The 15,452-nt window shown below is 44.9% G+C and overlaps 1 protein-coding gene across 1 annotated transcript; it reads right to left on the bottom strand.

The window, feature by feature from the left end:
• LOC311106945 (uncharacterized protein) lies at positions 1–15,376 on the bottom strand (the record flags this gene model as incomplete). The annotated part of the gene is made up of 6 exons (XM_084149350.1): positions 15,286–15,376; positions 13,880–14,104; positions 13,625–13,765; positions 10,535–10,860; positions 4,662–4,910; positions 1–216 (listed from the first exon to the last, which is right to left on the bottom strand). The coding sequence occupies exons 1-6, from the start codon at positions 15,371–15,373 to the stop codon at positions 1–3; spliced, it is 1,245 nt and encodes a 414-aa protein (XP_084005476.1). The 5' UTR covers positions 15,374–15,376.
• Between the last annotated feature and the right edge of the window lie 76 nt (positions 15,377–15,452).

Here is a 15,452-nt window from a genome sequence, read left to right as displayed (position 1 = left end):
TCAATTGGTCGCCACGGCAACAATAGACCCCTTCACCACCTCTTCGTCCTTCTCCTCCAACGATTGGACAATGCAGGGTGTGACCACAAAGGGTATGCGCTCTGCCATTAGTTCTGTGCGTGCTAGTTGTGGACTGGTGCCTCCAATCGGGGTGGCGTCTTCTCTAAGCGGGGACGGGGTCAAAGTTGGTTCTAAGGTTAACGTAACCTCATCTTCCTGTGAAAACAGTAAATGGATGGTTTACTGGCTATACTGTACTTACCAAACTGTGAGGATCAGTCAAGAGGAACTACCTGTGGGCACATCATAAATCCATAACCCATTCATTAGCCTTGAACGATATCTTGTGGCTGGAGGACTTTGAAGTAAAACACTTGTAGTAGCCAAGCCAAACATAAAATCAATAAATCATAGCACCTTTTTTTGGCTCACTCAGTAATTTTACCTGATAAAGTAGAATCCTGTTAAAATATAATGTTACATCTACCATTTATATTGCTAAAACATTTTTTTATATATACTATTGCTGCTTCCTGTTGTCATGGCTTTTTGATCTATGGCCGAGTGTCAAAACACTGGTTTTATATTGTCACGCCCTGGCTCTGGGACTCTGTTATGTTGAGCCAGGGTGTATAGTTTCTATATGTGTGTGTTCATTCTAGTATTGTATTTCTATGTTGGCCAGTGTGGTTCTCAATCAGAGGCAATGTGTATCAGCTGTTGCTTGTTGTCTCTGATTGAGAACCATACTTAAGCAGCCAGTTTTCCCACACTGTTTGTGGGATCTTGTTCCGTGTTGGTTTATGTGTGTTAACCAAGGACTTCACGTTATCGTTTGTTGTTTTGTTCGTGTTAATTAATAAATAAGTATGTTTGCAAATAACGCTGCGTGTTGGGCCTCCTCCTTCGACGATCGTGACAGAAGATCCCACCACTACAGGACCAAGCAGCGTGCTCAGGAGCAGACAGCCTGGACGTGGGAGCAGATATTGGACGGGCAGGGGTCCTGGACCTGGGAGGAAATCCAGGCCGGGATGGATCGCCGTCCGTGGGAGGAGACGGTGGAGGCGCGCCGGAGAGAGGAGCAACGGCGTCAACAGTGTCGTCGTCGGACGGACGAGAGGCAACCCCAAAAAATGTTTAGGGGGGGCACACGGCATGGGCGACAGGGCAGCAGGAGGCAGCTACAGGACGTATTGGGAGGTTAGGAGAGGAGGCCTCCAGGTTAAGGAGGCTATTGGTAAGGAGAGAGCAGGAGTTAGTGGGTCAGAGGGAGGAGCTACTGGAGGCTAGAAGGGAGAAGGAGAGAGTAGAGGCAAGGCCAGAGGAACTGAGTAGGCAGCTGAGGGAGCGGAGGGTTATGAAGAAACCCAGTCCCGCTCCTCACACCAAGCAAGTGGTGTGTGTCACCAGTCCGGTCCGGCCCGTTCCTGCTCCCCGCACTAAGTTAGTAGTGCGTGTTCCCAGTCCGGCCCGACCCGTTCCTGCTCCCCGCACTAAGTTAATGGTGCGCATCGTCAGCCCGGTCCGGCCTGTTCCGGCTCCCCGTACCAAGCCAATGGTGCGCGTCGTCAGCCCGGCCCGGCCTGTTCCGGCTCCCCGTACCAAGCCAATGGTGCGCGTCGTCAGCCCGGCCCGGCCTGTTCCTGCTCCCCGCACCAAGCCAATGGTGCGCGTCGCCAGCCCGGCCCGGCCTGTTCCTGCCCCTCGCACCAAGCCTACGGTGCGCGTCGCCAGCCCGGCCCGGCCTGTTCCTGCTCCCCACACCAAGCCAATGGTGCGCGTCGCCAGCCAGGTCCGGCCTGTTCCTGCTCCCCGCACCAAGCCAATGGTGCGCGTCGCCAGCCCGGCCCGGCCTGTTCCTGCCCCTCGCACCAAGCCTACGGTGCGCGTCGTCAGCCCGGCCCGGCCTGTTCCTGCCCCTCGCACCAAGCCTACGGTGTGCGTCGCCAGCCCGGCCCGGCCTGTTCCTGCTCCCCGCACCAAGCCAATGGTGCGCGTCGCCAGCCCGGCCCGGCCTGTTCCTGCCCCTCGCACCAAGCCTACGGTGCGCGTCGCCAGCCCGGCCCGGCCTGTCCCTGCTCCCCGCACCAAGCCAATGGTGCGCGTCGCCAGCCCGGTCCGGCCGGTTCCTGCTCCCCGCACCAAGCCTGTGGTGCGCTTCATCAGCCCGGTTCGGCCCGTCCCTGCTCCCCACACCAAGCCTGTGGTGCGCGTCGTCAGCCCGGTCCGGCCCGTGCCTGGGTCACCGGTGCCTGGTCAAGTACCGGTCAGCTGCTCCACACCGGAGCCTAAGCAATCCGCTCCAACAATGTCCAGTCCAGCTCCAGCCAGCGGGGCCAGACTGGACCAGGGGCGCTACGGGGGGATTGTTGGAGGGTGGTGGTCAAGCCCGGAGCCGGAACCGCCTCCGAGGAGGAATGCCCACCCAGCCCTCCCCTGTTCGGTTTATGTTTAGGCGCGGTCGCAGTCCGCGCCTTTGGGGGGGGGGGGGGTACTGTCACGCCCTGGCTCTGGGACTCTGTTATGTTGAGCCAGGGTGTGTAGTTTCTATATGTGTGTGTTCATTCTAGTATTGTATTTCTATGTTGGCCAGTGTGGTTCTCAATCAGAGGCAACGTGTATCAGCTGTTGCTTGTTGTCTCTGATTGAGAACCATACTTAAGCAGCCAGTTTTCCCACAGTGTTTGTGGGATCTTGTTCCATGTTGGTTTATGTGTGTTAACCAAGGACTTCACGTTATCGTTTGTTGGTTTGTTCGTGTTAATTAATAAATAAGTATGTTTGCAAATAACGCTGCGCGTTGGTCCTCCTCCTTCGACGATCGTGACATATATGTCCAAATTCATAATCAATATGCTGAAATAAGTTGTGATTTTTGAGGACCAATACATAAAAGTTCCTCCTTACACACACGTGCCACCCTTGTGTTTAGATTACTTGTATTTTGCTAAATTAGTACCTTATAAACTACACACGCAACAATATTTACCAGGCGGTCACTCAAGACTGGAGTTGATTAGCTTGTTCTACTGTAATAAATTGCACGTGCAAATGAATCACTCACATCGATATTGTATTTGTAGTGTCTAAACAGTTTAGACTTTGTTGATGTTTGCAAATGGTGTGTTAGAGGAAGTCTGTTAGGTGGCCTCCTGGGATTGGTTTATGGGAAAACACCCATATTATGTTACATAGGGCATAGGATATAAATACCATGGTTGAAACAAAGGACAGGTAGTAACAACATCAGAGATTGGGCGGTTGTTCTCCAGATGTCTGCAGAAGTCTGTAAATTGGCGCTGAAATCTTCAATGTAATAAAACTTTTATAATCGAGGACAGTGTCAGCGGATTCCTTGTTCTCACAGCATAATTAGCATCATTATTTAGTTACAACATATTGAAATTAATGGAACTGGGACAATAACTGCGGCGACATGTACCGTTTGTGCTCTAACAGACAAACCTCAAAGAACTTGAGTATTCTACATATATCTGTCGATAGATGACAACCTGTCGTAGCCATTCATCAACTTACAATCTTTGTGAGAAAGTGATTTTGGTAGATGGCCAACACGGAAAAGGAAACACAAAACTTATAAGTGGATAATTTCAACGAATCACCACCTCACACCGTTTCTAAATAGCGACAGGGGTTAGCTTTCATTTGAATGATAGTTTAACCCTCAAATCCATGAAATTATGTGAGGCTAGAGACGTTTACGGGAGTAGCGCATAGCTCCTCCCGTAAAGCTGCAAATCCCACTACGGACTGGCACGTATGACAAAAACCTGGTACTAAACGAAATATATTGATATGCTTTAAGAAAACGATTTTGTGAGATTGTGATGACTATAAACTTTAAAACTAACATCACCAAACTGAGATAAAAAGGATGTGTATTTCCTGGAATTCTTGTGTAGTGAAAACGTCTGTGTAATGTAGTAACATGTTATGTCCACCATAGGGAATTTAGAGTAATATAACATAATTAAATATGTCAAAGTAATTCAATATTTTATAATAGTAATGTAGCACACTCACACCTTTTTTCAACAATTTCTTCCTACTTTAATCATGCCTACTTGTAGGGCCTGCTGTTGAGAGTGACAATATCAGTTTGGCTCAATCTGCTTAGTACCATTAGGCATCAATGTGTATTATATCTTTTTTTTGGGTGAATTTGACCCCCTTTTTCTCCCCAATGGCAATCTTGTCTCATCGCTGCAACGCCCCAACGTGCTCGGGAGAGGTGAAGGTTGATTCATGCGTCCTCTGAAACATGACCCGCCTAACCGCGCTTCTTAACACCCGCCCGCTTAACCTGGAAGCCAGCTGCACTGATGTGTCAGAGGAAACACGTTCAACTGATGACCGAAGTCAGCCTGCAGGCACCCGGCCCGCCACAAGGAGTCGCCAGAGCACAATGAGCCAAGTAAAGCCCCCCCCCCGGCCAAACCCTCCCCTAACCTGGATGACGCTGGGCCAATTGTGACACAGCCTGAGATCGAACTCGGGTCTGTAGTGATGCCTCAAACACGGTGATGCAGTGCCTTACACCACTGCGCCACTCGGGAGGCCCAATATGGATGATATCTAAAACAATACAAAACGCTAGTCTGAAAATCAACACATTTTTCTTCAACCTCATGGCTCACCTTAGTCTCCTCCTCTTCCTGTTGCTCTGGAATGCAATCGCTCTCCTCCTCTGGCTCCTCCCCCAAGGTCTCAACCACACCACTAACCATGTCAGCCATTGGCCCGCTCATCTGTCCAACAATCTCCACCTGCGCAGAGCCCCATAGGTCAGCCAGGCGAGGGTGAGTAGGCAGGCCCAGACTGTGGATAGTGCTGTTGGGCGTGGCTTGGAGGGAGTGGTTTGCACTGTGTAGCCTGTGTTCCATTGCCTGTAGATAGGGAACACAGTTCATTAACATTTTTTCATGACAAAAAAAAAAAGATAATCAAGAAACCTACCCATGACCCGATAGCTCATGGCTAGTGGGAGGAATGAGTCATCTGTTGCTCTTGGCAACAAGTATTTCTGTATTTAATTAGTAGGACTAGCCTTGGTAGCATTACATTACCAGTAAGAAGGATACAAATTTGGATAAATGTTTTACTAATAACCAGTGGTGACCCATCATTCAGGGCAGGTGGGGCTTTTTTGTTGTTGTTGTTGCCTGTTTTGTATGTTACTTTGGCATTAATCATTGAGTTAATAAAGCTGCATATAAACATGGTCTCTTTTTTGCTTTCTTGAGTAAGGCAGCTCCAAAATGCAGGTGTTTCAGCCTAGCTCAGTGCTTTCTGTGGTGGTATGGCAGCCAGCGGAAAATACGGAGCATAGGGGTTGGTAATGTTCTCTAGTTGCGCCGTGATTGGCTCAGTGTTCTGTCACTCATGGGGACACTATGTCACCACCAAATCTACAGGGAGAGCTCGAAAATTCAAGCCCCTTGGGTGCTGCCATAGAGTTGCATTAGAAGTGCCCATCCAAGTAAGGCCACAGATAAAATGATGTCAAATCCCGTTATATCTACCGTAGCTTTGATTGGACTGATCATGTCAACATCATACTTTGAAAATCTTAGCTAGCAAGCTAGCAATCATCATCATGAATCGAGTCAACAATCTACTGGCAAATCCTTTTCAATCCTTGTCATATGAAGAGAAATTATGAAGAGAAATTATAGATAAAATGTATCGGTGCTCATCGGCCATTGGACACAAACATTACACAACAAGTTGGAAATCGCAAATTCAACAATGGTTTGGAAGGAATCAGTGGCTAACTGCAAGCATTGCAAAGCATTCACTAGCCTGCTATTCAGTGGAGTGGATGTGTGGTCCAAGTCTGGGTTTAAGGGTCTCTTTTCCAAGCTTAAAATGATAAACATTCAACATTGGCCATGCTGTCAATCCAGCATGACTTCTTCCGCATTCAAAACAACTGGAAACTCAGAACTGGGAAATCTTAGACTTCAGTGAGTTCAAGACAACTGGGAACTCTGAAAAAAACAAGCTACGACTGGGTAAATACGTTTTGAACGGTCATCGAACTTGGAATTCCAAGTCGGGAACTCTGGCCTCTTTCTAGAGCTCCGACCTGAAGATCACTAACGTCATGATTCAACCTTGTTATTTTTTCAGAGTTCCCAGTTGTCTGGAAAACACCACAAATCCAGAAAATGCCAGACTTTGAAAACACTTCCTGTTCAAGTGAGCACAGCATAACAAGGTGCCTCCAAAAATGTATTGTATGCTGCTGCATAAATTATGTAATATGCCAGGGAGATATGCACAGTGTCTTGCAAAAGTATTCACCCCCCTTGGCATTTTTCCTATTTTGTTGCATTACAACCTGTAATTTAAATGGATTTTTATTTGGATTTCATGTAATGGACATACACAAAATAGTCCAAATTGGTGAAGTGAAATGAAAAAAATTACTTGTTTCAAAAAATTCTAAAAAATAAATAACGGAAAAGGGTTATGTATTCATCCCCTTTGCTATGAAGCCCCTAAATAAGATCTGGTGCAACCAGTTACCTTCAGAAGTCACATAATTAGTTAAATAAAGTCCACCTGTGTGCAATCTAAGTGTCACATGATCTGTCACATGATCTCAGTATATATACACCTGTTCTGAAAGGCCCCAGAGTCTGCAACACCACTAAGCAAGGGGCATAACCAAGCAAGCGGCACCATGAAGATCAAGGAGCTCTCCAAACAGGTCAGGGACAAAGTTGTGGAGAAGTACAGATCAGGGTTGGGTTATAAAAAATATCAGAAACTGTGAACATCCCACGGAGCACCATTAAATCCATTATTTAAAAAATGGAAAGAATATGGAACCACAACAAACCTGCCAAGAGAGGGCCGCCCACGAAAACTCACGGACCAGGCAAGGACGGCATTAATCAGAGAGGCAACAATGAGACCAAAGATAAGCCTGAAGGAGCTGCAAAGCTCCACAGCGGAGATTGGAGTATCTGTCGATAGGACCACTTTACGCCGTACACTCCACAGAGCTGGGCTTTACGGAAGAGTGGCCAGAAAAAAGCCATTGCTTAAAGACAAAAATAAGCAAACACGTTTGGTGTTCGCCAAAAGGCATGTGGGAGACTCCCCAAACATATGGAAGAAGGTAATCTGGACAGATGAGACTAAAATTGAGCTTTTTGGCCATCAAGGAAAACGCTATGTCTGGCGCAAACCCAACACCTCTCATCACCCCGAGAACACCATCCCCACAGTGAAGCATGGTGGTGGCAGCATCATGCTGGTGGGATGTTTTTCATCGGCAGGGACTGGGAAACTGGTCAGAATTGAAGGAATGATGGATGGCGCTAAATACAGGGAAATTCTTGAGGGAAACCTGTTTCAGTCTTCCAGAGATTTAAGACTGGGACGGAGGTTCACCTTCCAGCAGGACAATGACCCTAAACATACTGCTAAAGCAACACTTGAGTGGTTTAAGTGGAAACATTTAAATGTATTGGAATGGCCTAGTCAAAGCCCAGACCTCAATCCAATTGAGAATCTGTGGTATGATTTAAAGATTGCTGTACACCAGTGGAACCCATCCAACTTGAAGGAGCTGGAGCAGTTTTGCCTTGAAGAATGGGAAAACCTCCCAGTGGCTAGATGTGCAATGCTTATAGAGACATACAGTGGGGAAAAAAAGTATTTAGTCAGCCACCAATTGTGCAAGTTCTTCCACTTAAAAAGATGAGAGAGGCCTGTAATTTTCATCATAGGTACACGTCAACTATGACAGACAAAATGAGAAAAATTTATCCAGAAAATCCCATTGTAGGATTTTTTATGAATTTATTTGCAAATTATGGTGGAAAATAAGTATTTGGTCAATAACAAAAGTTTCTCAATACTTTGTTATATACCCTTTGTTGGCAATGACACAGGTCAAACGTTTTCTGTAAGTCTTCACAAGGTTTTCACACACTGTTGCTGGTATTTTGGCCCATTCCTCCATGCAGGTCTCCTCTAGAGCAGTGATGTTTTGGGGCTGTCGCTGGGCAACACGGACTTTCAACTCCCTCCAAAGATTTTCTATGGGGTTGAGATCTGGAGACTGGCTAGGCCACTCCAGGACCTTGAAATGCTTCTTACGAAGCCACTCCTTCGTTGCCCGGGCGGTGTGTTTGGGATCATTGTCATGCTGAAAGACCCAGCCACGTTTCATCTTCAATGCCCTTGCTGATGGAAGGAGGTTTTCACTCAAAATCTCACGATACATGGCCCCATTCATTCTTTCCTTTACACGGATCAGTCGTCCTGGTCCCTTTGCAGAAAAACAGCCCCAAAGCATGATGTTTCCACCATATGACATTCTCCCAATCCTCTTCTGGATCAACCAAATGCACTCTAGCAAACTTCAGACGGGCCTGGACATGTACTGGCTTAAGCAGGGGGACACGTCTGGCACTGCAGGATTTGAGTCCCTGGCGGCGTAGTGTGTTACTGATGGTAGGCTTTGTTACTTTGGTCCCAGCTCTCTGCAGGTCATTCACTAGGTCCCCCCGTGTGGTTCTGGGATTTTTGCTCACCGTTCTTGTGATCATTTTGACCCCACGGGGTGAGATCTTGCGTGGCGCCCCAGATCGAGGGAGATCATCAGTGGTCTTGTATGTCTTCCATTTCCTAATAATTGCTCCCACAGTTGATTTCTTCAAACCAAGCTGCTTACCAATTGCAGATTCAGTCTTCCCAGCCTGGTGCAGGTCTACAATTTTGTTTCTGGTGTCCTTTGACAGCTCTTTGGTCTTGGCCATAGTGGAGTTTGTAGTGTGACTGTTTGAGGTTGTGGACAGGTGTCTTTTATACTGATAACAAGTTCAAACAGGTGCCATTAATACAGGTAACGAGTGGAGGACAGAGGAGCCTCTTAAAGAAGAAGTTACAGGTCTGTGAGAGCCAGAAATCTTCCTTGTTTGTAGGTGACCAAATACTTATTTTCCACCATAATTTGCAAATAAATTCATTAAAAATCCTACAATGTGATTTTCTGGATTTCTTTCTCTCAATTTGTCTGTCATAGTTGACGTGTACCTATGATGAAAATTACAGGCCTCTCTCATCTTTTTAAGTGGGAGAACTTGCACAATTGGTGGCTGACTAAATACTTGTTTTCCCCACTGTACCCCAAGAGACTTGCAGCTGTAATTGCTGCAAAAGGTGGCTCTATAAAGTATTGACTTTGGGGGGGTGAACAGTTAGGCACGCTCAAGTTTTCTGTTTTTTTGTCTTATTTCTTGTTTGTTTCACAATAACAAATATTTTGCATCTTCAAAGTGGTAGGGTATGTTCTATAAATCAAATGATACCATCCCCCAAAAAATCAATTTTAATTCCAGGTTGTAAGGCAACAAAATAGGAAAAATGCCTAGGGGGGTGAATACTTTCGCAAGCCACTGTATACTGTAGCTAAGAAAGTAATACTAAGTTAATGTTTTGTAGTAAGCTGTTAGTAGCCTATGTGCCTCACCCTAATAATTTGATCCCTTTTCCCCTCATAATTTAGCCAACTGTTCTGACTTGGTCGTGCACATGTAGCCTATAGCCTGTTTTAGAGAAACGTCATAATCAAATATTGTAAGAGCTTTCATTGTCTGCTTATATGTCCCCTTTATCCTATGGTTCTGACTTGGTGTACAGGGAGAATATTGTAAGAACGGCCCATATTCTGAATTCTGTCGCTGTACATTTTAAAAGTGCTGAACAAATTATTATATTGACTACGTCCGTCCTAGCTCGCTCATTATTGTCTTAATCTAAATTACGGATTGCCTCTCATCCGCTCGTTGTCCCCTTATGCCATAGTTTGTACGTCTCAAATGTCAGTAGAAACCACATTTGTTTAAGCAAGCAAGTCAGCCATATCAGCTATGTTTTTTTAAAGGCAGTAAATGAGGCTGAATGAACCGTTTCACTGCCAGACATGACTCCGCTGATAGCCATGTGTAGTGGTGGTAAGGTGTTGGGACTGCTGTAGGGACTTATGTAGGCCAGTTTGTGGGCACCGTTATAGTCCAATTCATGTATTGTTTAGTGTTGTGTTGTGTTGTGTAGTGGCTTTTTCTAGAATGCATTTAATTATAAGTGGCGCAGTGGTCTAAGGCACAGCATCTCAGTGCTAGAAGCGTCACTACAGACCCTGGTTCGATTCCAGGCTGTGTGTATCACATCCTGCCGTGATTGTGAGTCCCATAGGGTGGTGCACAACTGGTCTAGCGTCGTCCGGTGTAGGCAATCATTGTAAATAAGAATTTGTTCTTAACTGACTTGCCTAGTTAAATTAAATAAATAATATTTTTTGAGTTTGCCCCACCAAGATTTACATGCTAAAATCGCAACAGCTAATAACACTAGTGTCTCAGCAAACTGCTAGCATACTGCTGTCTTACAATGGTTGTCAGTTAGACAGTTCCATGTTGTTATTGAAACACTAACTCCACCAGGTGACAGTGATCTATGAGGCAGTCCAGTCCAGTCCAGTCTGTCTCACCTGTTGCTGTTGGTAGAGCATTAGCTGCTGGTGCTGGTACAGCTGGATCTGCTGCAACTGCTGGATCTGCAACTGGCTCTGCTGCTGCAGCGTGAGCTGTTGGGGCTGCTGCTGCTGGATGTAGACGCCACCGTTGTCCATCTCACCGTAGCCCTCACCGGGTGTCCCTCCTCCCCCACCTGCCATGATGTAGGTGGCCGGCGAGGCCACGCCCGAGGGATCGTTGCTAATTGGCTCCCAGGCGTCAGAGGAGGAGAGGCAGTAGAGGCCCTGGGCGACGTAGGTGTTGGGCCACACGTCAGCTGAGGAGTGATGCATTGCCTGGTCTGTTGTGTTAGGGAGGGATGAAGGGAGAAGTATATGTTTACATTTTGGATTACATACAAGATATACACTGAGTGTACAAAACGTTAAGACCACCTGCTCTTTCCATGACATAGACTGTGTCATGACTCTCCTGGGTGAGGATCAAAGGCCTCAGATCAGCTTGGCAAATGGCTGACAACAACCAGACCCTCTGACCCACAGAAGAGGGGAAGGGGGGCTGGGCCGGTTTTGACACCTTAATACTCGGTCGTAAATTAGGCAGGAGGGGAATCTCTTTCTTGCTCTCCAGTATTGATTGGAATGTCCCTTTGTCTCCAGAAGACCTTTGCCGCCAAAACTATATTGTCCAAAAAGGAAACACTGGAACAATATTTCTAACATCCGAATGTTTGGAATGGTCAGTGGGGATCTAAAGAATAATCATGTCACATTGTTTATTATTTTGTGATGTCATTAAAGATGGTATAACGAACAAAGATATCTACACGTAAATACATTCATGACTTCTTACCCAAACGGGCGGTGGTTCGTGAGCAAAGTATTATGATTACTTTGAGGGTAGCTTCCAAATGTATCAACGATAAGTTGACTCTCTCTTTGTCTCTCCCCTTCCCTCTCTCTTCCTTACCCCTCCCTCTTTTGATAACCAAGCAGTCATGCTGTTAGTACGCTAGGGACTTTTTCTCGTGTATTAAGTGTATGTATTCTGTGTTATTATTTAGTGAGCTAGTAAATAAATAATTAAGCCTATTTGTGTAGTGCTGAATCATAAGTAAAGCTGGGCTTCTTGCAGATCCAAGAATTCTGCGACCGTTCAGAATGACGACTGATAAGAGGTAATGATTGATACGTTGACTGTTTTATACATATTGATAGGTAAAGACCTTTTAGAGTTTAATTCGGGAGATGGTAACTCTATAAACAACTTATTCCATGGTGACCCAAATCCTAATGAGTTAATTGTTACATGATTAATTTCATCGACTAACAATTAAACATAGTTAGTTGATTCGATAAATAACAGTTATCATATTAATGAAAGTCACGTCACGACAACTGACCAGGTGAATCCAGGTGAAAGCTATGATCCCTTATTGATGTCACTTGTTAAATCCACTTCAATCAGTGTAGATGAAGGGAAGGAGACAGGTTAAAGAAGGATTTTTAAGCCAATTGAGACATGGATTGTGTATGTGTGCCATTCAGAGGGTGAATGGGCAAGACAAAATATTTCAGTGCCTTTGAACAGGGTATTTTAGTTGGTGCCAGGTGCACCGGTTCGAGTATGTCAAGAACTCCAACGCTGCTGGTTTTTCACGCTCAACAGTTTCCTGTGTGTATCAAGAATGGTCCACCACCCAAAGGACATCCAGCCAACTTGACACAACTGTGGGAAGCGTTGGAGTAAACATGGGTCCATGCCCCGACGAATTGAGGCTGTTCTGAGGGCAAAAGGGTGTGCAACTCAATATTAGGAAGGTGTTTTGTTTTGTACACAAGCAAATACTTTTTATGTATCATAGAATTTGTATTCATTTTATTTTACCCTTATTTTACCAGGTAAGTTGACTGAGAACACATTCTCATTTACAGCAACGGCAGTGGATATAGGTAAATGTGACCTTTAGTTTCCATAACAATGGTTTACATTAGTTGGGGTCAAAGGCCCTTAAAGCAGCGGTATCACCAGATATCAGAAGATATTTACAGCAGTATCACCATTTCGACAAGAAATACACTGGCAACTTATTTAAAGCTCAACGTATCTAAAGGATCAAATTAAAGCTCGCTTGACGATGAGCAAACCATGCCTTGGTTATTATAATGCCTATAATAAGCAGATTTTAATTGGTCTCTGGGTTGATAATAGCAGAGAATAGGCCCATATGGTGCTGTTAATGAGAGCCAGGCTAAGTCCTTGTGTTAACCTACAAGCTCCCCCAGGGTTTTCTGCTACAACACAACACTAGCTAACCAAACACCCCAGGACCACAGCTGCCATTTTGAGTTTCTCCGCAACATTTCTTCATAAAGCCCTGATGCACCTCTAGCCGGCCTGTCAAATGGAGTGGAAATGACATCAATCAAACCGGAGTAAACAAGCTCAATCAAAATGGCTGGAAGCCTTCTACAGTAAAATATGGAGGAGCACAGTCCAATACAGAGTTGATGTGGAGCTCACAAGTCAATTATGATCCCTCTTCACAACTAAATAAGAGCTAAATTATGTGGTTTTGCATTTGGTACTAAAATTGTTGTGGAAAAGTATATGCTTAATTTAGTATACATTATTGTTTTTATTCATTCATTAAACCTGGAATCCATAGCAGTGAAATTGCTATGTCCATTTGCGATATTACAACAACAAAGATGTTACTTCAAACAATGAACACAGTTTCTTCCTTTCAGACATCATTGCTCACCATTGCACGCACGATAGAACAGCAGAGTATGTACCACGATTTATTTTTACCACGATGCTGGATGCTCATTTCCTCAACAACAAGAAAAAACAATAACAAATGCACCTGGGGTGGCCAGTGGGGCTGTTGTGCCTATCTCATATCTCAGCTTTAAATGCTATATGCTATTAAATGTTACCTGTACATCCTTCTAAATTTCACAATAAAGCACTATGGCATTGGATGAACAGATTCAGTGAGTGTTGTTCATTGAGATTTAGTTTGCACTTTAAAAACAAAAGGTCTAATAAAATGGCTGCCCTATCTGTAGTGTGTTGCGGCCATGTTTGTAGTCCTGTACCTCTGCTGGTGATGCTCTCCTGGTTGGTCTCACTGAGGTGTGCCACACTGCCATGTTTGGAGCCAGCACAAAGGCTGTCTTCCTCCATAGATCTCCAGCCCAGCAAAGTAGCCTCCGATAAGGCAAATTGTGCCATTAATCCTGGGAGAAACAAGGGGAGAGACTTTGTAAACAATGTAAAATACATGGTTCCAAATCAAATTTATTGACGTGTTGATTTGTTTAATTTTAATTGGTTCTTATGTTCACTCTTACCTGCAGTGAAGCGGGCCTCCTTTTCTCCTTCACTGAGTTCACTGTACATTTCGCTCTCCATCCGCCTCTCCTTCTCGCGTTGCGAGGTTGGGATTTTGGCGACCACATTCCCTTCAGTCCCATTGGATGGTGTGTTCCAGCTCTGCCATTCGATCATGTGAGCCACTTTGCCTGAGGCCATGGCAGTGGGCTTAGTTACTTTATCCTTCATGGAACGGGACACGCCTAAATAAAGAATAAGTATAAGGACACTGTTTCACAACACATTCAATTTGTGAATATGGAACCTCCCACAACGGATTTGGGCTCAGGAAGTGAAATGGGCTGGGAACTGTGGAAAATCCTTAATGGGTTGTGTGTTCTTTCTGGGAGGCAATGGTGCTGTAGCCGAATATGAATTCGGTACAAAATGGCTTCTTCCTCTCTCATGCATGTCTCTCAGCAGCTCTGGGTGGTTGGAGATTGAAGTGAGTGTAGATGGGGCTTGCTGCATTATTAGAAGCTGTCTATTTATTTGTCAAGGCTTGTTGACTTCATCAATCTCTCAGTCGTCTGTGGTGAGCAACAAGGGTGAAATACAGAACTCATTGAGCTCATCAAATTAATCAAGAAGATGAGATTCATTAGACTGTAAGCATTTGTTTGTAATTCAAATGTGAAAAAAAAGTTATCTTTGCTGTAAACATAATTCTGAAAAGGCCTTAATCAAAATGCAAATATCTGACGATAAGGAAGGATGTATTCAATCAGTGTTGGGCTAGCAATAAAAATCGAATTAAATCAATTGAGTGTGAACTGAATCCATTTGGCAACAGCAGATACGCTGGGTTGAAGCCTTGTTGATATATTTAAAGTGGAGTTAAAAAATATTGTAGTTCTCATAAAAATGCAAATATAATTCATAAAATAATAGTAATTGTAGATTTGTATTCAGTGTTATGCAAAGTTATTTTGAGAGTAAGGAAAGTGGATTTGGGGTCTTTATTAAACACAAACACGTTATCAATAAAATATACTTCGACTGCACCAGACACGACCACAATACAGTTTTATGGCTCTGAGCACAGACAAGCACAGAGCCATAAAACTGCCTTGCCACCACAATAAACACACACCACCACCACAAATACCACACTACAAAACACTACATTTCCCAACACGCCTGTGGAGTTGCATTGTGGTTTCTGCACTTACTTTAAAACTTGTATTTTCACAAATCTGATTGGATTCCATCAATTGCCTATAAGCAGCCATTGATGTGTGCATTAGGTATCAATGGGGATGCAGGGAGTGAAACAGAAAGGGCACCCACAGGGGTGACCATGTTGACTCCATCTCCTCTTCCTGTCTGGAGCCAACATGGGGCTGGTTTACCATCTATCAGGACAGACACACACCTGACACACCTGTCAGTGAGGACTTAGCCAGAGCACCGATCCCGTAAGCGTTGGAGTTCCTCTTCAGATGAGGCAGGATGGAGGAAGTGTCCTCCATAGAGAGCTGTAGAAAGGGACGAGCGGAGGAAATAAATAAATAAATAATTGTGGAGGGGAAAAGGGAGACGAATGGCCAA

Source organism: Coregonus lavaretus (assembly GCF_964263955.1).
Source record: "Coregonus lavaretus genome assembly, chromosome: 3".
NCBI classification, from domain to species: domain Eukaryota; kingdom Metazoa; phylum Chordata; class Actinopteri; order Salmoniformes; family Salmonidae; genus Coregonus; species Coregonus lavaretus.
The sequence above is the reverse complement of the archived record's forward strand: the minus strand, read 5'-3'. Positions and strand labels throughout refer to the sequence as shown.